The 25,236-nt window shown below is 46.5% G+C and overlaps 1 protein-coding gene across 3 annotated transcripts in view; it reads left to right on the top strand.

The window, feature by feature from the left end:
* SLC4A9 (solute carrier family 4 member 9) overlaps positions 1 to 25,236 on the top strand; it is a 983,109-nt gene that overhangs the window by 559,043 nt on the left and 398,830 nt on the right. For all 3 annotated transcript variants that reach the window (XM_073573700.1, XM_073573698.1, XM_073573697.1), the window contains exon 11: positions 3,596 to 3,867. In XM_073573700.1, coding sequence (XP_073429801.1) covers positions 3,596 to 3,867 — 272 coding nt within the window. The remainder of the gene's footprint in view (positions 1 to 3,595; positions 3,868 to 25,236) is intronic.

The raw sequence follows: 25,236 nt of genomic DNA, 5'->3' as shown, positions 1-25,236 counted from the left end.
CCCGCAAGAACGGACGCCATCGCGGGTATTTTCGCAAAGGACTACTGGGAACGAGAGCGTGAAGAGAAGCGGGAAGGCTGCGCGGGACGTCGGAGGGTGAGAATAACAATATTTTTTATTTTAAATTCTATTTTTTACAGGGATATGGTGCCCAGAGCCCGGAGGACAGTCTTCTCTCCTCCGGACCATGGGTACCATTCTGCTTACTTTCCGCATGGTGTGCACAGCCACATGCGGGAAATAAGCAGAACAATGCATTCCTATGGGTGCAGGATCGCCGCGATTCCGCAAATTAATGAGCATGCTGCGGTTTTTACCGCGAAGCGATTCCGCCGCGGTAAAAACCGCAGCATTAGCACAGCATTGCGGAATCCCATAGGAATGCATGGGATGCTTATTTTTCGCGTTTTCGTGGCAAAATCGCGCGGTTAAAACCGCCACGGAAACGCGAAAAAAACGCCACGTGTGAACTCAGCCTAAATGTTATGAATGCATATAATTGATAGCTGACCTATAAAAGGAAACACTAATTTGAGACCACCAATCGGAGCTGAGGGGCGTTGAAAAGACAAAGCAAAATCATGCCTGCATCCCTGAGTTCTTAGTCTCCAATGAGGTCGCTCGTCGTTGTTATGGCATCAAACACAGCAATGTATGCTGGCCAGCGGGACACCAATGATCAAAAAATGGCCTAGGACATTCGAGCACGATCAGCGATATCGAAGAGGGGGGCCAGTCGCCGCTATGTGTCACACATAGCGAGGTCACTGGTGAGTTCGCTATTGCGTCAAAAAACCTGTGACGTTTCAGCGATCTCGCTAACGATCTCGCTATGTGTGAAGTACCCTTTACTGTGCAGAGCGACACTATGTCGCCTTTTTTTCTTTATCTGGTGTAGTGTAGAAGAAGTTGGGGTAAAATTAAGTAATGTGCTGTGCAAGTGGTGCTCTAGATAACTGTGTTATTTCCTGCAGAGACGAGCCCTGGCTGGAAGAAGTGATGGAGGTCTGTGCTGGATGAAGATGAAAAGTGAAGATGAAGGACTTCACCCAGAGATGTAACTTGTGAGTTAGTGTGTAACCTGTACACTGACACTATACACTGTATACTTTATACAGAGGTCCTGTGTACAATGTCACCAGTGATCACTGTATTACCTTTATACTGACACTGTATATAGAGCTCCTGTGTACAATGTCACCAGTGATCACTGTGTTACCTTTACACTGGCACTATATACAGAGCTCCTGTATACAATGTCACCAGTGATCACTGTATTACCTGTACACTGACACTATACAATACATGCTGTATACAGAGCTCCTGTGTATGATGTCACTGATCATAGTATGCAGTGTCAGTGTACAGGTAATACAAAGTTCAGCTCTCCTGTGTATAATGCCACTTATGGTGATATTAGCATTGTGTTTTTTTATTAATGATCAGTATTGTAGTATTCGGTCATGAAGTGGTGTTAATATGTGGTCTGGTCATGGTGTGGCAGTATTTGGTTCTTGTATGTGCTTTTATTCAGTCACTGTGGTAATAATATTTTGTCTGGTCATAGTGCAGTGGTATTTGTCGCTTGTACGTGGTATTATTAGTCATTTTAAACATTGGAAAATAAATACAAATATAACTTAATTGTATTGGATATTTTAACAAATGATTAATAGGATAGAGTAAAGTAGGGCTCAGCCAAAAGAGTCAACCTTGTCATGGTGGTGGATTAAAAAATCTTTTGGCCAAAGCAAAAGCTGCTGGCTATGTGTCTGATCTTGTGATGGGAACTGTTAATGTGTTAATCTGTGATTGGTGAGGACGTGATGCAGAAGTGCAGCTTTTCCAAGAGAGGACGGTGGGACTGTGGACAGTTCAAAGGATGAAGGTGGGGCTGGGGTGGAACCTGGGCAGAGTTTCAAGGGGACCCCAAAAATTTTGCCAGTATGGGGCCCCGAAATTCCTAGTGGCAGCCCTGCCGCTAATCACTGATGCTGCACTCGCAGCAACTCATTCACCAGTGTTTCTCAGCCTGGACGGTCACATCTTGGCCCTGTCCAGGTTGAAAACTGTTTATCCACCAAACGATGGGGCAAAACGATGGACAGGTGAGGGATATTGTTATTTTTTTATTGATTTTTTTTTTACAGGAGACAAGGTAGTCAGTGGATTTAGGTGAGTATAACTATTTGTTATTTTTAAATAAAAAAGTAAAAGGGGCCAAACTCAAACAGTGACATGGTCTTCCTGGTAAAGTCCGTGTTTGGTGTCCATGCTCAGTACAGACGACGAACTTTACGGTTCAGGTTCGCCCATCTCTATTACTTGACTGGGTCTTTTTGTGAAGGAGCAAAACTAAGTGATAGACTCAAGTCACTCAAATGTTTTCTACTGGTAAAGTCTTAGAATTATATTTATTTTTATTGCTCACTTACATAGCACCATTAATTTCCACAATGGTTTATAGACAACACCATCACCGTCCCTATTGGGCTTACAGTCTTAATTCCTTATCAATATGACCTCAGATTGTGAGATTAAAGCAGGGTACCCTGTAGAAATCCACACAAATGGGTGGTGGTGGGAGGGTGGAAAACATACAAACTGCAGATGTTTTCCTTGGTGGGATTTGAACTCAATGCTGCATTGCTAACCACTGAGCTATCATTTTTTTTGCTGGGCAACATCAAATATAATAAACAATCACCTTTAGAAGACTTGAGAAATTGTTCAATCATGTAAAATTATACTCCCTGATTCATTTAGGAAACTTTATTTAGAATAAAAGAAAAACTTTGCAAACATCTAGGGGTTTGTTATTTGGACAAGTTAAATTCATGTGTATATTTTTATAGGTGCTGCACAATGTATAATCGTTCTTAACATCACAGTCATAATTATAATAATGGCAATTGACGTAAACATTTTTAAGACTAAAATGACAAGCCCATTGACCAAAGTAAAGTATATAGTAATTGGGCACTTTCCAGCATTATTATTCTTTCTAGTAGGAATATTTTAGAAGGTGTCCAACTTTTTTTTTAGGCTTATCTTTAGGTCCTCAATATCTGATCAGTGAGTGTGTAACACTTGGCGCACCCCAGCTGATCAGCTGTTCCAGGTGCAAGTGGTGGCTTGATGTGCTGAGTTGCAGAGCTACACACTATGTCTCTATAACTCTATCAACTGCATAGAGGCTTCAGCTGGGTACTGTATATCCATGCCCTATTGATTTGAGTAGTGGGTGGATCTGCAGTACCCGGCTGTGGACAATATTCCATTTATGGAGCTGTGCTGTGCAGCTCTGTAACTCAGCATATCCAGCTTCCACCAGCTTCGAGGACATATGACCACTGGGTTTACCAAGTATCGCACCCTCACCGATCAGATATTGATTAGGGTGGGCCATCATTATGCAAGCACTGGACAATCCCTTTGACCTCTAAGACAAATGAAAATGTATACTTTGAAAGTCATGCCTGTTGCAAATGTACAGCACATCTATTCATGGTATGTATGTACTTGTTTGTTTTTTGCAAAATCTAATCTTTCTAGTGGTTTTGTGCATATTGTTCATTAAGTTTTTCTTTTTCAGAGACTACAATTTTGAATACTTAGAATTTAGACTTTGGATTGGACTCTGGGTGGCATTTTACTGCCTAATTTTGGTTGCCACCAATGCTGCTTACTTGGTTCAATATTTCACTCGTTTTACAGAAGAAAGTTTTTGTGCATTAATAAGCTGCATTTTCATTTATGATGCTGTGAAAAAGATGTTAAACCTTGCCTATCACTTTCCTGTTAATTGGAAATACAATAAAGATAACATTACCCAGAACCATTGTAAATGCAATTTACTTGAAGTGGGTAAGTAGTACTAATGTGTGTTTGTTATTCCAAAATTACATTTGAATATTAAACATTGTAGACATTTATCCATCAACATGTAAGCTATCTTTAAATTTGTTTAGATTTTTGACAGCTCACAAAAAGACAAATCAATATGATATATGATGGAATGTTTTCAGTGTTGTGAGCTTATATTTTTATTGATATAGTGGCTTGCGAATGTATTCACCCCTTGACATTTTTAGTGTTTTGCTACCTCACTACCTGGAGCTTCACTGGTTTTTTTGGAGGATTTGCATCAGTTCATGTAAAGAACATTGTAATACTATATTAAAAATATATGACTTTATTAATAATTAAGACATGGTTACACAAAATTATACCAAAACAAGATGTACACAAGGAATATGTTTATGATTTTAAAAAATGTATTAACAATTTTTTATAAAAACAAAATTTCATAAATGTGTGATGTAAGGGGCATGGAACATCAGACAAGTCAGCAAAGATTCAATTTCATATATAGAAAAAATAAGTAACATATAAAATTGATATCATAAATAAATATATATTAATATCTACTAATGCACATGACTAGTAAAAAGTGCGCAAGTGCAAAGAATGAATAATAAAACATCATGTGACAAATAATATGATAAATCTTTCATACATTAATGGGAATTTTATAAGTAAATAATCTGATTAAATAATGATAAACTCCCATGCAAAAATAAATGAAGTGCACATGATATGAGTATAAAGCTAAAATTAATCAACCATAATTGATTAAATAAAGTGCAATAGTGCAAAAGTATGAATCAAATACCAACCGGTCTGGCACTCCACTGCCTCCACCACACCACTCCAATGCGCGTTTCGCTACCGCTGTTGAAATTGAATCTTTGCTGACTTGTCTGCCATTCCATGCTCTTTACATCGCATATCTATGAAATTTTGTTTTTATAAGTTTTTTTTAATAATTTTTTTTTTATCATAAACATATTTCTTGTGTACATCATGTTTTGGTATAATTTTGTGTAATCATATCTTAATTATTAAAAGTCATATATTTTTAATACTAGTAGTACTTGGAATTTTTTGGGGGTTACTATTTGCATTTGTATTCCTAGTTTGGTATTACCGATATATTTATGGTATTTCTTTTCTATGTAGGTTTTTTTTCACGTAAAGAATATGTCTACAACTGTGAATATTTGGTTTTCGTTCTATTGTGAGGCAAACAACAAATAGGGCAAAATAACTAAAACATTCTTTGTGACTAATTATTCAACCCCCCTAAAGTCAGTACTTTGTAGAGTCTTTTTTTGTGGCAATTATAGCTGCATATAGCTTTGAGTTAGACTCTATGAGCTTTCCATATCTTGCCACTGGGATTTTTTGGCCATTTCTCAAGACAGAATTGTTCCAGCTCCTTCAAGTTAGATGGTTTCTTCTGGTGAACAGCAATCTTCAAGTCTGAACACAGTTTCTCAATTGGATAAAGTTAAAATGTCCAGGCTGGTTTATTAGATTTCATAAACCGCTCAGCATAAGCAAATAAAAGACAGCCTTTACTGGGACAAAGTGGAAAAATAGAAAAGTAAACAGTCCATTTAGTAGTGCGGGTTCGCCTGCTCAGGTCATTCTCCTTCAGCAAACCCACTGGAGGCCTCCATACCTCTAGTCACAGTGCTAGGATCCCCGAGGGTGAACCCACTGGACCACGGCAACGAACCCTCCCTGGGCGAGCAGGCCAGGTGGAACCACCCCCTATACAGGGAGCGTTAGGGGCAGGCCCAGGGAAGACTATTACCGCGGCAGCTGGTACCCAGGCCAGACGGGGGAGATCAAACAGGTGGAGGCCAGAGAAGCCGGAGGACTGGACCCGGGGAGAACGGCTGGAACACAGGAAACTGGACCGGGGTAGAACATCAGGAACACAGGTGGCTGGACCAGGGTAGAACGTCAGGAACACAGGAGGCTGGACCAGGGTAGAATGTCAGGAACACAGGTGGCTGGACCAGGGTAGAACGTCAGGAACACAGGAGGCTGGACCAGGGTAGAACGTCAGGAACACAGGTGGCTGGACCAGGGTAGAACGTCAGGAACACAGGAGGCTGGACCAGGGTAGAATGTCAGGAACACAGGTGGCTGGACCAGGGTAGAACGTCAGGAACGCTGGAAGACAGGAGGGCACAGGTAACAAGAATGGAAGGACCCGACACGAAGAGCGCAGCGGAGGACGCAGCGGCGACCGTCAGCAGGAGTGGGGCCAGAATCACTAGGGAATGCAAGTGACAATCAGGCAACGTCACTAGGGAGCGACGGCCTGATATAGGAGAGTGGGGAGGAGCCTTCGGGTCAGGGTCCTCCTGACCATAGAGAGGGCCAGGAGGAGGGACCGGCTCAAAGAGGAGGAAGTGCCCGGGCGCGGGGAGCGCACGCCCGGAAGGTGGCACGCGCAGTCATCGGAGCAGGAGCAGAGACGGGGACGCGCCGGGACGCTGCAGGCCGGTGAGTCAGACGGGGTACAGGAGGCGGTGGCACAGCAGGAGCGAGTGAGGAGAGCGACGGCGTGACAGTACCCCCCTCCCTACGCGCCCCCCTCCCAAGGCTAGAAAGAAATCTTGCCACAATCCGGGGAGCTTGAACGTTCTCCCGAGGCTCCCAAGATCTCTCCTCAGGACCAAAACCCTTCCAATCGACCAGGAAAAAGGTTTTTCCCCTCAGCCTCTTCATGGCGAGAATGTCTTTAACCTCAAAGACATCATCGATGGAAGCAGGATGAGGGGTGCGGGTGGTAGTGGCATGGAATTGGTTGAGGACCACAGGTTTCAGAAGGGAAACATGAAACGAATTGGGGATGCGAAGCGAGGCAGGGAGCTTCAACTTGTAAGAAACATCGTTGATGCGAGTCAAGACCTCGAAGGGTCCAATATACCGGGGACCCAACTTGTGCGAGGGAACCTTAAGGCGGATGAACTTAGAAGATAGCCACACTCTGTCGCCGGGATGATAGAGAGGTGGGTCTAAGCGCCTCTTGTCTGCGTGTCTCTTCATCCGAACCTGAGCTTCTTTGAGAGCGGTGTTGGTCTCCTGCCAGATCCTGGAGAACTCTCCAGACAGAAGATCAGCAACTGGCACACCCGAGACGGGGGGAACAGGTAGAGGCACGCCTGGATGTAGTCCGTAGACGATAAAGAAGGGAGACTTGGCAGAAGATTCGTTGGCGTGATTGTTATACGCAAATTCGGCCCATGGAAGCAAGTCTGACCAGTCGTTCTGGTGAGCATTGGAGAAGTGACAGAGGTAATTAACCAAAACTTGGTTAGTACGTTCTGCTTGACCGTTGGTATGAGGGTGATAGGCGGAGGAGAAATCCAGCGTTATGTTCATAAACTTGCAGAGCGCTCTCCAAAATCGGGAGGTAAACTGAACTCCTCTATCAGAGACAATACGTTGAGGGAAGCCATGGAGACGAAAAATATGGTGGATAAAAACCTTTGCCAGTTCAGGAGCCGAGGGTAATCCGGACAGGGGGATGAAATGAGCCATCTTGGAGAATCTATCCACAACGACTAAGATGACAGCACATCCAGAAGAACGAGGTAGATCAGTGATAAAGTCCATAGCAATGGACTGCCAGGGAGCCGAAGGAACTGGAAGCGGGTGCAGGAGTCCAGACGGTAATTGCCTGGGAACCTTGTTTTTGGCACAGGATGGGCACGAGGCTAGAAAGCTACGAACGTCTTGAGGAAGAGTAGGCCACCAATAGTAGCGTGAGATCAGATGAAGGGTTTTTTTCAATCCAACGTGGCCTGCAATATTGGAGGCATGGCCCCAATGCAAGACTCGCCTCCGGTTGGTCACTGGGACGAAGGTTTTACCCGGTGGTAGGGTAGATAAACTGAGGGGTGCCACCGTGATGATCTTGGAGGGGTCCAGGATGTGCGTAGGGTCTTCCTCGGTATCGACAGCAAGAAAGGATCAGGACAATGCATCAGCCTTGAGGTTCCTCTGACCCGGGCGAAAGTGCAATTCAAAGTCGAAACGGGCGAAAAATAAAGACCATCTTGCTTGTCGTGGATTAAGTCTCTGTGCCGATTGGATATAAGCCAAATTCTTATGGTCCGTGTAGATCTTAAAAGGATGCACAGCTCCTTCCAAAAGGTACCGCCATTCCTGTAACGCCATCTTGATGGCCAAAAGCTCCCTGTCGCCAATGCAGTAATTCCGTTCCGGAGACGAGAATGTTTTGGAAAAGAAGCCACAGGTGACCAGTCGCCCAGAAGGGGATCTCTGAGAGAGCACAGCTCCGGCCCCGATGGCCGAGGCATCCACTTCCAAGATGAAAGGTTTGTTAGTCTCCGGACGGTGAAGGACTGGAGCAGAGGCAAAGGCCTGCTTCAGGGCAAGGAAGGATTCTTCGGCCTCAGAGGACCAAACGTGCGGGTTGGCCCCTTTACGAATCAAAGAGGAGATGGGAGCGGTCAAGGATGAGAAGTGAGGGATGAATTGCCGGTAATAATTTGCAAAACCCAGGAATCGTTGAATCGCCTTGACTCCATGAGGTTGTGGCCAGTTGCGTACGGCTGACACTTTCTCTGGATCCATGCTTAAGCCAGAATCAGAAACAATGTACCCCAGGAATGGGAGAGAGGTTTGTTCAAAGGAGCATTTCTCCAGCTTCGCATACAGACAATTCTCCCTCAGGCGTGAGAGGACTAGACGCACACTCCTATGGGTAGCCAAATCCGGGGAAAAGACAAGAATATCGTCCAGATATACTACCACACAAGAGTACAGGAGGTCCCGGAAAATGTCATTCACGAATTCCTGGAACACGGCGGGGGCATTGCACAAGCCGAAGGGCATGACCAAGTATTCATAGTGGCCATCCCTGGTGTTGAACGCGGTCTTCCATTCGTCACCAGGGCGGATGAGATTGTAAGCCCCGCGAAGATCCAGTTTGGTGAAAATTCGTGCCCCTCACAAACGATCAAATAGCTCCGGAATGAGGGGAAGCGGGTACTTGTTCTTGATAGTGATCTCATTGAGGCCCCGGTAGTCGATGCATGGAGGAAGGGTCCCATCCTTCTTCACGAAAAAGAAGCCCGCGCCTGCGGGTGAGGAAGACTTCCGGATAAAGCCTCTAACCAAATTTTCCTGGACGTACTCGGACATGGCTTGAGATTCAAGAGGATTCAAAGGATAAATTCGGCCCCGGGGTGGCGTGGAACCTGGGACGAGGTCGATGGAGCAGTCGTAAGGACGATGCGGGGGTAGGCACTCTGCCTCTTTGTTGTTGAAGACGTCTACGAAGGGCCAATAGGCCGACGGCAGACCTACGGGTACCGATGAAGTCCTAGGCGTCTTGATGGGTTGAACGGGAAGTAGGCACGAAGAGTGGCACGACTGACCCCAACGAAGGATGTCCCCAGGTCGTCAATCGAGAACGGGCTCATGGGACCTTAACCACGGAAGGCCTAAGAGGAGGGTGTGGGACAGCGAGGGTAAAACGAAGAAGGCTATCTTCTCTCGATGTAGAGCCCCAACTTGTAATTCCACCTCTTCGGTGACCAAGGTAACGACCTCCCGTAGGGGAGCACCGTCGACAGAACCTAACTGCTGAGGAGACTCCAAGGATCTGACAGGTATCCGCAACTTTTTGACCGCCTCGAGCTGGATGAAATTCCCGGCAGCTCCTGAATCAATATAGGCCAGCTCGGAGACGCAGGAGGAACCAAGATTCAAGAGGACAGAAAGGGTCAAGGGAAGAGAAGTATCACTGACACCTAGGGAGGCCTCTCTTACCTGTCCTAGGCGGAGGCGTTTCCCGGCCTAACTGGGCATGAGCGCAGAAGATGGGAGGAACTGCCGCATTACAGGCAGAGACCCTTATCGAACCTCTCCTGGCGGCGCTGCTCTGCCGGTTTAAGGCGATCTACCTGCATAGGTTCCGGGGCTGGGGCAGCGGAGGAGGAGCCAAATTGCGAGCCGGAAGGACTGCGTGTGGCTAGAAGGGACAGGGGAAGTCTTCTCTCTCTGGCGGACTCGCGGGAGCGCTCCTGGAAGCGCAAGTCAATGCGAGTCGCCAGGGAAATGAGATCCTCTAGGGATGTGGGAGTGTCCCGACCCGCCAGCTCGTCCTTGATACGAGCAGACAAACCCCGCCAAAATGCCCCCACCAAAGCCTCGTTGTTCCACCCGAGCTCGGAGGCCAGGGTGCGAAACTGAATGGCATATTGACCCACGGAGAGAGTACCCTGGCGGAGATTGAATAGGGACTCCGTGGTTGAGGCCAGGCGTCCCGGTTCGTCAAAAACCTTGCGAAAGGTCTCGAGGAACGTGGAAAGCTGGGAGACCACCGGATCGTCTCACTCCCAGAGAGGCTTCACCCAGGCCAATGCCTCGCCCTCCAAGTGGGATACTATAAAGGCCACCTTGGCCCAGTCCAAAGGATATTGCTGAGGTAGCAATTCAAAATGCAATTGGCACTGATTAAGGAACCCCCTGCAATTGGGGATCTCCGCCATACCGCGGAGGCTTAGCTAGACGGGGCGGTGGATGTGGAAGCGGCGCCTGAACAGGGGCAGCTGCGGCAGACTGGAGAGAGAGGAGTCGATTATCCACAGAAGCCATATAATTCAAAATATGGCCCTGAGTATCACGTTGCTGGGCAAGCTCCTGCTGGAGACTAGCCAGCTGGGATGCGTTTCCGGGATCTGAAGGCTGCAGTGACGATAGCCGGGACTCCATAGATTTTAGGAAAGTCATGATCCGAGCCTTGTTGTCTCGTAGAGTCGCCAGTTCCTTCTGGGTGGTTGTTGGAATACCAGCGGGATTCATGGCCTGATTGTACTGCTAGGATCCCCGAGGGTGAACCCACTGGACCACAGCAACGAACCCTCCCTGGGTGAGCGGGCCAGGTGGAACCACCCCCTATACAGGGAGCGTTAGGGGCAGGCCCAGGGAAGACTATTACCGTGGCAGCTGGTACCCAGGCCAGACGGGGGAGATCAAACAGGTGGAGGCCAGAGAAGCCGGAGGTCTGGACCCGGGGAGAACGGCTGGAACACAGGAGACTGGACCGGGGTAGAACGTCAGGAACACAGATGGCTGGACCAGGGTAGAACGTCAGGAACACAGGAGGCTGGACCAGGGTAGAACGTCAGGAACGCAGGTGGCTGGACCAGGGTAGAACGTCAGGAACACAGGAGGCTGGACCAGGGTAGAACGTCAGGAACACAGGTGGCTGGACCGGGGTAGAACGTCAGGAACACAGGAGGCTGGACCAGGGTAGAACGTCAGGAACACAGGTGGCTAGACCAGGGTAGAATGTCAGGAACGCTGGAAGACAGGAGGGCACAGGTAACAAGAATGGAAGGACCCGACACGAAGAGCGCAGCGGAGGACGCAGCGGCGACCGCCAGCAGGAGTGGGGCCAGAATCACTAGGGAATGCAAGTGACAATCAGGCAACGTCACTAGGGAGCAACGGCCTGATATAGGAGAGTGGGGAGGAGCCTTCGGGTCAGGGTCCTCCTGACCATAGAGAGGGCCAGGAGGAGGGACCGGCTCAAAGAGGAGGAAGTGCCCGGGCGCGGGGAGCGCGCGCCCGGAAGGTGGCACGCGCAGTCATGGGAGCAGGAGCAGAGACGGGGACACGCCGGGATGCTGCAGGCCAGTGAGTCAGACGGGGTACAGGAGGCGGTGGCACAGCAGGAGCGAGTGAGGAGAGCGACGGCGTGACACACAGACATTAACTAAGACACTTGGTCTCCATTTTATCTGCCAAACCACGCCCCCAGGGTGGGGATATGCGAGCAGTCATTCCCACCCATCTCTTTGACTGCTCCTAAAACCTGGCTCTGATATGCCATATTAACTCTCTCAGCACTATACTTGCTGGAGAATGCTTTCCCGGACTTACATCTCCAAAGATACCAACCTAGATGATACATATCTCCCTCCAAGGACCTGTCCAGTGGCCATCTTACAAAAGTAACAAGTAGTTCAACAATCACAAGGGGAGTGAGGACCCTGCTTGCAAACTTACAAGTAGAAGGGACCAGTTCTAAGGAAAATGTATAAAGCGGGTACAGGAAAAAGTCGAGCAGCGCGAAACGGCCGTTGTCAGCCTTCTTTGCACTCCTTATGTCACTCCCCCGAATTGACATGTTCATGATATGTCAATAAACCAGTGAAATTTTCGTCTCGATGAGTGCGACCTTTTCTCTTTGCATGGATTCACAGGAAAAAGTTTGTTTAGTGAAGTGAGGTGATAGGCTTGCCCATAGAGATGTGTTTTTAAAACACGCTTAAAAACGTGGGATGTTGTGAGTTCATTTTCCCCTTCATTACTGAGGCCCGAGGAACTCCCTCTTCTGGTAAAGAAAGGTAGTGAGCCTGATTATCAAACACCTGAGGCTGATGATGATGACTGGCTGAGTGGAGTTACTGACAGGATATAAGGCTGCCGACGCCCTTCTGCCCTGCGGGTGATTTCTCTGTGGGATCCTTGGAGACCAGTCTGAATTCCTGCTCCTCTAAAGCTAAGTTTGCTGCTCGGCCTTTTGCTTTGGTGCTTTGACTTTGTTTTGCTTTGTTTTTCTGGATTTCTGCCATTCCCTGCTGGGGTGTGCTGAATTCATTTAGCTCTGTCTTCTGAAAATACCTGAGTGCTGATTTAGTTTTTGAAGCCTAGCTGCTTCAGGGCCTTTTTCATATCAGCTTGTTGGCTTATGTCTTTGATAGGGTTTTGGCAGATTGCAGACAGCAGCCTTCCTGTCCTTTCCTATCTAGGTAGTTTTGGGCCCCGTCTTTGCTCAGTCTATCTTTCTGTCTGTGTTAGTATTTTCATCTTGCTTCACCGTCATTATATGTTGGGGGCTGCCTATTGCTTTGGGGTCTGCTCTGGGGCAGTTTAGATTTCCCCTTTCTTTCTTTAGGCCTATGTAATTCTCCGGCTGTGATCGAGGGGTCTAGGGCATCGTAGGAACCCCCCACGGCTACTGCTAGTTGTGTTGATAGGTTCAGGGGTCTGCAATCTGATAGTTGCCAACTTCTCTGGTTTTCTGGACTTAGCTTGTATTTCTGTTTTTGCCTCCTACGGTGACTCATTCATAACAGAATCACCCGCCATACCGCAGATCCTAGGGTACTCAATAGCAGGAAAGAATTGTAAAAAAAAACAAAAAACGGTGGGTATATTTATTCCTCTATATCTCTGAGGCCGTAGGGGGAATTTTTTTTTTTTCTCTCAATGGAGATAAAGCAATTGTCTGATCGTGTGGAGCAGCTCGCTGCGGAAGTGAGGGGAATTTCCGCCTACCTTGCTTATTCACATGCTGCTGAACCATAGATTCCTATACCTGATGTATTTTTTGAGGATCGGTCTAAATTTTTGAATTTCAAAAATAATTGTAAATTATTTTTTGCCTTGAAGCCTAACTCATCAGGGAGCTCCGCGCAGCAGGTTAAAATTGTCATCTCTTTGCTGCGTGGCGATCCCCAGGATTGGGCGTTTTCTTTGAAACCAGATGATCCTATTCTGACTAATGTGAACGCATTCTTTCAAGCTTTGGGGTTGTTGTATGACGAACCTAATGCCATTGATCAGGGTCGTGATTCTGCAGAATTGTACTGTCAAAAATTCCGAAAGTGGGCAGTACTTACTACCTGGAATGATAATGCCTTGGTTGCTCTCTTTCGGAAGGGGTTGTCAGAAGCCGTAAAAGATACTATGGTGGGATTTCCTGTTCCCTCTGGTCTTGACGATTCTATGTCATTAGCCATTCAGGTTGATCGGCGTTTGCGCGAACGCAAAGCTGCACGAGAGGTGTTGCCACCTGTTGAACAAATGTCTGAACCTATGCAATGTGATAAAGTTTTTACCAGAGAGCAGCGTCAGGAGTTCAGAAGGCGTAATAAGTTGTGTTTTTTCTGTGGAGATGCCTCGCATATTATTTCTGTCTGTCCTAAACGAGAGAAACGCTTTGCACACACGTTTTCTGTTGGGGGTGTTCAACCTAAGTTTCTTCTGGCTATTACTCTCATCTGCTCCCTGTCCACATTTTCCGCCAAGGCTTTTGTGGATTCGGGAGCAGCCCTAAACCTAATGGACTTGGATTTTGCTAAACGTTGTGGATTTCCGATGACACCTCTGCAGACGCCTATCCCTTTGAGGGGGATTGATGCTACTCCTTTGGCTAAAAATAAACCCCAGTTTTGGACCCAGGTGGTAATGCGGGTCGCCCCAGACCATCAAGAAAATTGCAGATTTTTGGTGTTGCATAATCTGCATGATACTATTGTTCTGGGGTTTCCCTGGTTACAGATTCATAATCCAGTTTTGGATTGGAAATCTGTGTCTGTGGTGAGTTGGGGTTGTCGGTGTGCCTTTAGTGAGGCTCCGGTGTTTTCCACCTCTCCTCAGTCGCATGATGTTCCTGATTATTTGGCGGACTTTTATGATGTATTTAGTGAGAATGAGTCTACGTCTCTGCCTCCTCATAGGAGTTATGACTGTGCAATTGAACTGAGCCCGGGGTGTAAATTTCCCCAGGGTCAGCTCTTCAATTTATCTGTACCCGAGCACGAGGCTATGCGATCCTATATTAAGGAGGCGTTGGAGAAGGGTCATATTAGACCATCCTCGTCACTCTTAGGTGCCGGTTTTTTTTTTGTAGCCAAAAAGGATGGATCATTAAGACCTTGTATTGATTATCGTGCCCTCAACAAAATTACTGTTAAATATCAGTATTTGTTACCCCTAATCTTATCCGCATTAAGCATGGGGATGAATGGAAGACGGCGTTTAATACTCCGGAGGGACATTTTGAGTACCTGGTGATGCCTTTTGGGCTCACTAATACCCCTTCTGTCTTCCAGTGCTTCATGAACCATATTTTCTGAGATTTTGTTGATAAATTTTTGATTATCTATCTGGATGATATTTTGATCTTCTCCAAGGATTGGGATTCTCATGTGGAACATATTCGGACTGTGTTCCGGATCTTGAGGCAGAATTCCCTGTATGTCAAAGGATCTAAATGCCTTTTTGGAGTACAGAGGATTTCTTTTTTGGGATTTATTTTGTCCCCGTCAACTATTGAAATGGACCCGGCCAAGGTACAGGCCATTCACGATTGGGTTCAGCCCACTTCTTTGAAGGCCCTCCAGAAGTTTTTGGGTTTTGCTAATTTTTATCGGAAATTTATAGCAAAATTTTCTAGTATTGCCAAGCCATTGACTGATTTGACTAAAAAGGGTGCTGATGTGTTAAATTGGTCTCCGGAGGCTGTTTCTTCCTTTCAGGAGCTGAAGCGAAGATTCACCTCCGCCCCGGTTTTGCGGCAACCTGATGTCTCACTTCCATTCCAGGTAGAGGTGGATGCTTCTGAGATTGGTGCAGGAGCTGTTTTGTCCCAAAAGGATCATGTAACATCTAAAATGAATCCCTGTGCTTTCTTTTCCCGAAAGTTCTCTCCATCTGAACGTAACTATGATGTGGGGAATAGGGAACTGTTGGCCATGAAATGGGCATTTGAGGAGTGGAGACATTGGTTGGAGGGAGCTAAGCATCAAGTCGTGGTCCTCACTGACCACAAGAATTTGATTTACCTAGAGTCGGCTAAGCGCTTGAACCCTAGACAGGCTAGGTGGGCCTTGTTTTTTTACATGTTTTGATTTTGTGGTTTCTTTTCTTCCTGGAACAAAGAATGTCAAGGCAGACACCCTCTCTAGGAGCTTCTTTGCTGATTCTCCTGTGGTGACCAAGCCTGCTACCATCTTAGGCGAGGGGGTAGTTCTTTCTGCCATCTCGCCCGATTTGAGACGTGCTCTGGAAGAGTTCCAGGAGGACAAACCTGAGCGTTGTCCCAGTGGAAAGTTGTATGTTCCTGACCAGTGGAAGAAGAGAGTGATGTCTGAAGTTCATTGCTCTGCTTTGGCTGGTCATCCAGGTATTTTTGGTACTAGAGATCTGGTGAGTCGTTTTTTTTTGGTGGTCCTCCTTGTCTCGTGATGTCAGGAATTTTGTGCAGTCCTGTGGGATGTGCTCCCGGTCTAAATCGTGTTCTCGCTCTAGTGGGTTTTTGATGCCTTTGCCTGTCCCCAAGAGGCCATGGACCCATATTTCAATGGATTTCATCTCTGATATGCCTGTCTCTCAGAGGATGACTGTTATTTGGGTGATTTGTGATAGGTTCTCTAAGATGGTTCATCTTGTACCACTCCCTAAGTTGCCGTCTTCCTCTGAGTTGGTGCCCCTGTTTTTACAACAGGTGGTTCGTTTGCACGGGATTCCTGAGAACATTGTATCTGACAGAGGAGTCCAGTTTGTGTCTAGATTTTGGAGAACTTTCTGTTCCAGGCTGGGAATTCAGTTGTCCTTCTCCTCTGCTTTTCACCCTCAGACCTATGGGCAGACAGAGAGAACAAACAAGACCTTGGAGTCATATTTGAGATGTTTTATTTCTGCTGATCAGGATGATTGGGTTTCATTTTTGCCCTTGGCCGAATTTGCTTTAAATAATAGAGCTACTTCTGCCACTTTGATGTCATCTTTTTTTTGTAACTTTGGGTTTCATCCTCGATTTTCTTCAGGGCAGGTGGAGCCCTCTGCCTGCCCAGGTGTTGACACTGTGGTGGAGAGAATGCACCAGATCTGGGACCAAGTGGTCGATAAGTTATCTCTCTCCCAGGAAAAGGCCCAGCGGTTTTCCAACCGACATAGGACCATTGGTCCCAAGTTTAAGGTTGGTGATATGGTGTGGTTATCATCAAAAAATATTGCTATGAAGGTGGCTTCTCCTAAGTTTAAGCCTAGATTTATTGGACCTTACAAGATTGTGGAGATTATTAATCCGGTCTCTTTTCGTTTGGCTCTTCCTGTCACATTTAAAATCCATAATGTGTTCCATAAATCTTTGTTGAAGAGGTTTGTTGAACCTGTTGTTCCGGGGGTGGCACCTCCAGACCCTGTATTGGTTGAAGGTAACATGGAATATGAGGTAGAGAAAGTACTGGATTCCCGTCTGGCTAGACGGAGACTCCAGTGTTTGGTTAAGTGGAAGGGTTATGGTCAGGAGGATAATTCCTGCGTCTCTGCCTCTGATATTCATGCCAAAAGATTGGTGCGTGCCTTTCATCGGGCTCACCCTGATCGCCCTGGTGGCGTAGTTGAGGGTTCGGTGACCCCTCCTCAAGGGGGAGGTACTGTTGTGAGTTCATTTTCCCCTTCATTACTGAGGCCCGAGGAACTCCCTCTTCTGGTAAAGAAAGGTAGTGAGCCTGATTATCAAACACCTGAGGCTGATGATGATGACTGGCTGAGTGGAGTTACTGACAGGATATAAGGCTGCCGACGCCCTTCTGCCCTGCGGGTGATTTCTCTGTGGGATCCTTGGAGACCAGTCTGAATTCCTGCTCCTCTAAAGCTAAGTTTGCTGCTCGGCCTTTTGCTTTGGTGCTTTGACTTTGTTTTGCTTTGTTTTTCTGGATTTCTGCCATTCCCTGCTGGGGTGTGCTGAATTCATTTAGCTCTGTCTTCTGAAAATACCTGAGTGCTGATTTAGTTTTTGAAGCCTAGCTGCTTCAGGGCCTTTTTCATATCAGCTTGTTGGCTTATGTCTTTGATAGGGTTTTGGCAGATTGCAGACAGCAGCCTTCCTGTCCTTTCCTATCTAGGCAGTTTTGGGCCCCGTCTTTGCTCAGTCTATCTTTCTGTCTGTGTTAGTATTTTCATCTTGCTTCACCGTCATTATATGTTGGGGGCTGCCTATTGCTTTGGGGTCTGCTCTGGGGCAGTTTAGATTTCCCCTTTCTTTCTTTAGGCCTATGTAATTCTCCGGCTGTGATCGAGGGGTCTAGGGCATCGTAGGAACCCCCCACGGCTACTGCTAGTTGTGTTGATAGGTTCAGGGGTCTGCAATCTGATAGTTGCCAACTTCTCTGGTTTTCTGGACTTAGCTTGTATTTCTGTTTTTGCCTCCTACGGTGACTCATTCATAACAGTGGGACCTAGGTATTAGTTGTATTGTCTGGGGTAATTCATGCTATAAAGCTGACACAACACAAGAGAAGTCTTGGAGACAGAGATTCAAGGTTTAGATTATGGAGAATATCAGTCTTAGATCAGTTGCAGAATCAAGATCACGGGTAGGGTGATAGTCAGAGATGAGGGAGGAGATATAGGGTGGTGTAGAACTGTGGAAAGCTTTGTGGGTGAGAGAGATAAGTTTGTATTGTATATTGTAGCAAATAGGCATCCCTGTGCAATGACTGACTCAAGGTGGAGACATTGATTCAGCAGCTGGACAGGAATCCGAACCTGCTGCTGCATACAGTACGGAGAGGTAAAAGTTTGGTTCCAGGGAGACCGATCAGTTGCAGTAGTACAGATGAGAATGAATAAGAGCAACAGTAAGAATTTTTGCAGTTTTAAAGGTGAGAAAAGGTCGGATTCTGAAGCTTTTATTAACCTCTTCCCCACCAGTGACACAGCGTATGCATCATGAAAGTCGGTGTCAATCCGACCAATGATGCATATGCTCTGTCATGATTTTAAAGCCCCCCTGTGGGTCAAGTGACGAGGGTCAATGGAAGGTCACCCGACCCGCAGATACAGGGGGCTTTGTACTTCACCACAGGGGGCGTGGCTTCGCCCCCACGTGGCTACGATCGCTCTGATTGGCTGTTAAAAGTGAAACAGCCGATCAGAGCGATAGTAATATTTCATCCATGAAATTTGATGAAATATTACAAACCAGCCATGGCCGATGCTGCAGTAGCATCGGACATGGCTGGAGACATCGATCCGACCCCCCCACCGGCAATTGGCCCCCCCATCACTGAATTACAGTGGCGATCTGCCGCCGCTGTCATCATCTGCTCCCCCTCCCCTTCCCTCCACTCCCTGCCAGCTTCCGATCCCCCGCTCACTCCCCGGTACCTTCCGTGTGCTGCTGTCGCTTCCGGTGTCCCGCGGTCCCGGATCATGGGCGCTGCTATCTTGGAAAATGGCGGGCGCATGCGTAGTGCGCCCGCTTGAATCTGCGGCCGCAGATTCCATTCATTCATTTTGATCACTCTCACAGTGATCAAAATTAAATAAAAAGTAAATAAACCCCCCGTCTATCACCATAGGTAGGCACAACTAATAAAATAAAGAAAATATTTTGTTATTTTTCCATTAGGGTTAGAGTTAGAATTAGGGTTAGGATTAGAATTAGGGTTAGGGTGGAATTAGGGTTAGGGTTGTAATTAGGGTTAGGGTGGAATTAGGGTTAGGGTTGCAATTAGGGTTAGAGTTAGGGTGGAATTAGGGTTAGGGTTGGAATTAGGGTTAGGGTTGGAATTGGGGTTAAGATTAGGGTTAGGGGTGTGTTGGGGTTAGGGTTGGGCTTAGGGTTGGGCTTGTGGTTAGGGTTGGGATTAGGGTTAGGGGTGTGTTGGGGTTAGGGTTATGGTTAGGAATGGGATTAGGGTTAGGGATGTGCTGGGGTTAGGGTTGTGGTTAGGGGTGTGTTGGGGTTAGGGTTGGAGATAGAATTGAGGGGTTTCCACTGTTTAGGCACATCAGGGGGTCTCCAAACGCATGCCACCATTGATTCCAGCCAATTTTGCGTTCAAAAAGTCAAACGGTGCTCCCTCCCTTCCGAGCCCCGACATGTGCCCAAACAGTGGTTTACCCCAACAAATGGGGTATCAGCGTACTCAGGAAAAATTGCACAACAACTTTTGGGGACTAATTTCTCCTGTTACCCTTGGGAAATAAAAAATTGGGGCCTAAAAATTATTTTTGTGGAAAAAAAAAGATTTTTTTATTTTCACGTCTCTGCGTTATATACTTCTGTGAAGCACTTGGGGGTTCAAAGTGCTCACCAGACATCTAGATAGGTTCCTTGGAAGGTCTAGTCTCCAAAATGGGGTCACTTGTGGGGGGTTTCCACTGTTTAGGCACATCAGGGGCTCTGCAAACGTAACTACGACCGCAGACCATTCCATCAAAGTCTGCATTTCAAAACGTCACTACTTCCATTCCGAGTCCTGACGTGTGCCCAAACAATGGTTCCCCCCCACATATGGAGTACCAGCATTCTCAGGACAAACTGGACAATAACTTTTGGGGTTCAATTTCTCCTGTTACCTTGTGAAAATAAAAAATTGCGAGCTAAAAAATCATTTTTTTTCATGGCTCTGCGTTATAATCTTCTGAGAAGCACTTGGGGGTTCAAGGTGCTCACCACACATCTAGGTAAGTTCCTTGGGGGTCTATTTTCCAAAATGGGGTCACTTGTGGGGGTTTCCACAGTTTAGGTACATCAAGGGCTCTGCAAATGTAACATGACGCCCGCAGACCATTCCATCAAAGTCAGCATTTCAAAATGTCACAACTTCCCTTCCGAGCCCCGACGTGTGCCCATACAGTGGTTCCCCCCCACATATGGGGTACCAGCATACTCAGGACAAACTGTACAACAACTTTTGGGGTCCAATTTCTCCTGTTACCATTGTGAAAATAAAAAATTGCTGACTAAAAAATATTTATTTTAGGAAAAAAAAATATTTTTTATTTTCACGGCTCTGCGTTATAAACTTCTGTGAAGCACCTGGGGGTTCAAAGTGCTAACTATGCATCTAGATAAGTTCCTTAGGGGGTCTAGTTTCCAAAATGGGGTCATTTGTGGGAGAGCTCCAAAGTTTAGGCACACAGGGGCTCTCAAAGCACGACATGGTGTCCGCTACGGATTGGAGCTAATTTTCATTTCAAAAAGTCAAATGGCGCTCCTTCCCTTCTGAGCCCTGCTGTGTGCCCAAACAGTGGTTCCCCCCCACCTATGGGGTACTAGCATACTCAGGACAAACTGGACAACAACTTTTGTCATTCAATTTCTCCTGTTAGCCATGTGAAAATAAAAAATAGCGTGCTAAAAAATCATTTTTGAGGAAAAAAAATGATTTTTTATTTTCACTGCTCTGCGTTATAAACTTTTGTGAAGCACTTGGGGGTTCAATGTGCTCTCTACACATCTAGATAAGTTCCTTAAGGGGTCTAGTTTCCAAAATGGTGTCACTTGTAGGGGGTTTTCACTGTTTAGGCACACAGGGGCTCTCCAAATGTGACATGGTGTCCGATAACAATTGGAGCTAATTTTCCATTCAAAATGTCAAATGGCGCTCTTTCCCTTCCGGGCCCTGCCGTGCGCCCAAACAGTGGTTTATGACCACATATGAGGTATCAGTGTACTCAAGAGAAATTGCCCAACAAATTTTAGGATCCATATTATCCCGTTGCCCATGTGAAAATGAAAAAACTGAGGCTAAAAGAATATTTTTGTGAAAAAAAAAGTACTTTTTTTTTATGGATCAATTTGTGAAGCACCTGGGGGTTCAAAGTGATCACTATGCATCTAGATAAGTTCCTTGGGGGCTTTAGTTTCCAAAATGGGGTCACTTGTGGGGGAGCTCCAATGTTTAGGCACACAGGGGCTCTCCAAAAGCAACATGGCAACCGCCAAAAATTCCAGCATATTTTCCATTCAAAAAGTCAAATGGCACTCCTTCCCTTCTGAGCCCTGCCGTGCGCCCAAACAGTGGTTTATGACCACATATGAGGTATTGGTGTACTCAGGAGAAATTGCCCAACAAATTTTAGGATCCATTTTATCCTGTTGCCCATGTGAAAATGAAAAAAAATGATGCTAAAAGAAAATTTTTATTGGAAGAATTAAAATGTCCATTTTTTCCTTCCATGTTGCTTTAGTTCATGTGAAGCACCTGAAGGGTTAATAATCTTTTAGAATGTAGTTTTGAGTAGCTTGAGGGGTGCAGTTTTTAGAATTGTGTCACTTTTGGGTATTTTCTGCCATATAGACCCCTCAAAGTGACTTCAAATGTGATGTGGTCCCTAAAAAAATGGTTTTGTAAATTTTGTTGTAAAAATGAAAAATCACTGGTCAACTTTTAACCCTTGTAACTTCCTAAGGAAAAAAGTTTGTATCAAAAATTGTGCTGATGTAAAGTAGACATGTGGGAAATGTTAGTTAGTAACTATTTTGTGTCACATAACTCTCTGGTTTAACAGAATAAAAATTCAAAATTTGAAAATTGCAAAATTTTCAAAATTTTCTGATTTTTTCACAAATAAACGCCAAAATTATCGACCTAAATTTACCACTATCATGAAGCCCAATATGTCACGAAAAAAACAATCTCAGAATCGCTAGGATGTGTTGAAGCGTTCTAGAGTTATTACCTCATAAAGGGACACTGGTCAGAATTGCAAAAAATGGCCTGGTCATTAAGGTCAAAATACGCTTGGTCATGAAGTGAGTGAATGATCAGGAATAAAGGAAAGTTATGTGTCAAATATGACCCTGTTAGGCGTTGGGTTCCTGCAACTGCACAGCAGGGATCCAGAGCCTCATATTCAGCAGTCTCCCATTCTCCATCGACCACAGAGGAGCCTGCTCAGCAGTCCCATCATTCCCACCGCTCTGCTCAGACCAGCTCTGTAGGTCAGGTTGTTGCTGCCACCTCTGGGCCAGCAATAGCAACGCAGGCTGCTCAGCAGCAAGCCACTCCAGTGGCTAAGTCCTTCCGTTTGCTCCACTGAGCATGCTCACGAGACGATCTCCCATTGGAGATCAGGAGTCACATGCACAGGTCCTTCTCCAGATCTGATTGGTCCATCTCAGGGATCTGGAAGCTTCCGGAAGGTCCCGGCTGTAAAAGATTCGCATGGCCACTCGGACATGCGCTAGAATAGACTCTAGTTGCTACCTTTGTGAATGATGTTGGATGCATGGACTTGCAAATGACTCATTAAGATTCCTCTCCCTCTGATATTACATATGTCAGTGCCAGTCGGTGGCAAGCTACAGGCCACAGTGCATATCATCCACGGTACTAGCGTCCGTCAGTCTGCCTGCTACCGGGCATTGTCGTCTTGCGGCAGTGTCTGTTGCCGCGCTGCAGTCAGCAGCACTTATTGGCGTCCGCGGTTGCGACGCCGTACTCACGGTAGGTCTAGAATGACGCTGACCCTGTGTCTGGGTCCGGGTTCTGTGACCATATACCGTGCGTGCATTGCTCTGAGTCCTGTGAGTTCAACAGGCTCAGCATTTGTTTAACGCCTCGGCGTCTCTGTGAGTTAACAGAGTCTGCCCCACGCACACCGGGTGACGTTCAACCCGTGTGCGCAATACCGCCATATCGAGCGTCTACCATTACATAGCAGCAGTGTAACACCTCTGCATGGTGGACCCAGGGAGGTGAACGCACTTTCTATTATTTATTATTTAGTGCGTTCCGCCGTCCCTAACAGACCCCAAGACAAAGCGCATGCTGCTAAGGAGGTATGGTTGAACCACTCAAGGCAATTGTAATATCAGTTATACATTGGCTAGTAGAGGGAGAAAACATGAGAAGATCAGATTTTGAGAGATTCAATTTCAAACAGAGGGAAGACATGATGTTAGAGACAGAAGACAAACAACCCCTGGTATTTTGTGTTAAGGTGGGGATGACGTCAGGAGAAGAGGTGTATAATTGGATGTCATCAGCATAGAGATGATACTGGAAACTAAATCTGCTGATGGTTTGTCCAATAGGAGCGGTGTATAGAGAGAAGAGGTGGAGACATAAGACTGAACCTTGAGGAACCCCAATAGTAAAGGGAAAAGGAGGAGTAGAAGAGCCAACAAAAGATAGTTAATAATCAGTCAGAGACGTAGGAAGAAAGCAATGTCCTTGAGACATAGAGTGAAGAGGAGCTGGTGATCCACTGTCAAATGCTGCAGAGAGATCCAAGAGAATCAGCTGGGAGTAGTGGTCATGAGATTTAGCTGTTAATAGATCGTTAGAGCCATTAGTAAGTGAAGTTTCTGTAGTGTAATGAGCCCAAACAACATTCTAAAAGGCAAGAAGAGTGTTTAGATAGCAGATCAGATGAGATTGAACCAAGCACTCCAGGAGTTTAGAGATGAAGGGAAGATTAGAAACGGGTCTACAGTTAACAGAGAACTTCTGGTCAAGGGATATTTTTTGTAAAGGTGTTATGACCGCATGTTTGAATGAGGAAGGAAGAAAGATAGAGGTTAAATATATTAGTTAGATGGGCAGTGACAACTGAGGGGAGGATCGGAAGGAAATATAAGGGAATAGGGTTCCTGGTACAGATTGTAGGGAGAGAAAAATCAAGGAGCCTGGTCGTTTTTTCTTCCATAAGAGGTTCAAAGATGGAAGGTGAGCTGGAGTTGCAGAAAGAAAAGAGATCAATGTTCTGAGCAAATTTTGTAAAAATGTCCTGATGGATACGATTGATTTTTTTTCTTGGAAAAAAGTGGTCAGATCATCAGAGCTGAGGTTGGTGACCGGGGCCTGTACTAAGTTTTGAGCATGAACTTATGGTGGATGAAGTCTTCTGCTGAAAGTGATTTTCTCCACTGACACGCAATACAACTTTAGCAAAGCTGGTTAAAATGTGTTTGCAATGTGTTCCAGGGTTGCCATGATCTGTGCTGTTCTGAGTGCAGCAGATTCTGCTTAATTCAGGGCACTCTGAAATATGTTATTATAATTAGAGATGGGTGGACAAATGGATGTTCGGGTTCGGCCAGACAGTTATTAAAAGTTCGGGTTCAGGTACGAGACCAGAACTGTACCCGGAACCGAACCCAGAGCCCATTCACTTGAATGGGGGCCCGAACATTCAGTGTTTGCCACGCTGTCATGCTCATGGCACATGCCACGCTGTCATAGGTCATATATTCATGACAGCATGACAAACACTGCATCTGATCGGTCAGAGAGCCGATAAACTTTATTCTGGCTGAGTGTTTATTTCCCATCAGTGTTGAGTGATACCACCCGATACTTAAAAATATCGGATCGGAATGGATCGGCCGATCTAAAAAAAGTATCGGGTATCGCCGATTCCGATCCCAGAAGTCCCATTCAAGTCAATGGGACAGAAATATCGGAATTGAGAAAACCCCTTTCTTGCCTTGTACAGCCTGTTCGGGAGGGGGGAAGAGTGTGGGCGGTGCGTGGGCAGGCACTGTGTGTGTCTGTGTGTGTGGGCGGGGTCTGTACGGGCCTCTCTGTGGTCTGTACTGGCCTCTCGGGGGCCTGTGCCGGCTGCCGGTGGTCTGTATGGGCCTCTCGGGGGCCTGTGCCGGCCTGCCAGGGGCCTGTGCCGGCTGTCGGTGGTCTGTATGGGCCTCTCGGGGGCCTGTGCCGGCCTGCTGGGGGCCTGTGCCGGTTGTCGGTGGTCTGTATGGGCCTGCCGGGGGCCTGTGCCGGCTGCCGGTGGTCTGTATGGGCCTCTCGGGGGCCTGTGCCGGCCTGCTGGGGGCCTGTGCCAGTTGTCAGTGGTCTG

This window comes from Dendrobates tinctorius, unplaced genomic scaffold (assembly GCF_039654945.1).
Source record: "Dendrobates tinctorius isolate UK_male_01 unplaced genomic scaffold, ASM3965494v1 ptg000036l, whole genome shotgun sequence".
Classification (NCBI taxonomy): domain Eukaryota; kingdom Metazoa; phylum Chordata; class Amphibia; order Anura; family Dendrobatidae; genus Dendrobates; species Dendrobates tinctorius.
The sequence above is the reverse complement of the archived record's forward strand: the minus strand, read 5'-3'. Positions and strand labels throughout refer to the sequence as shown.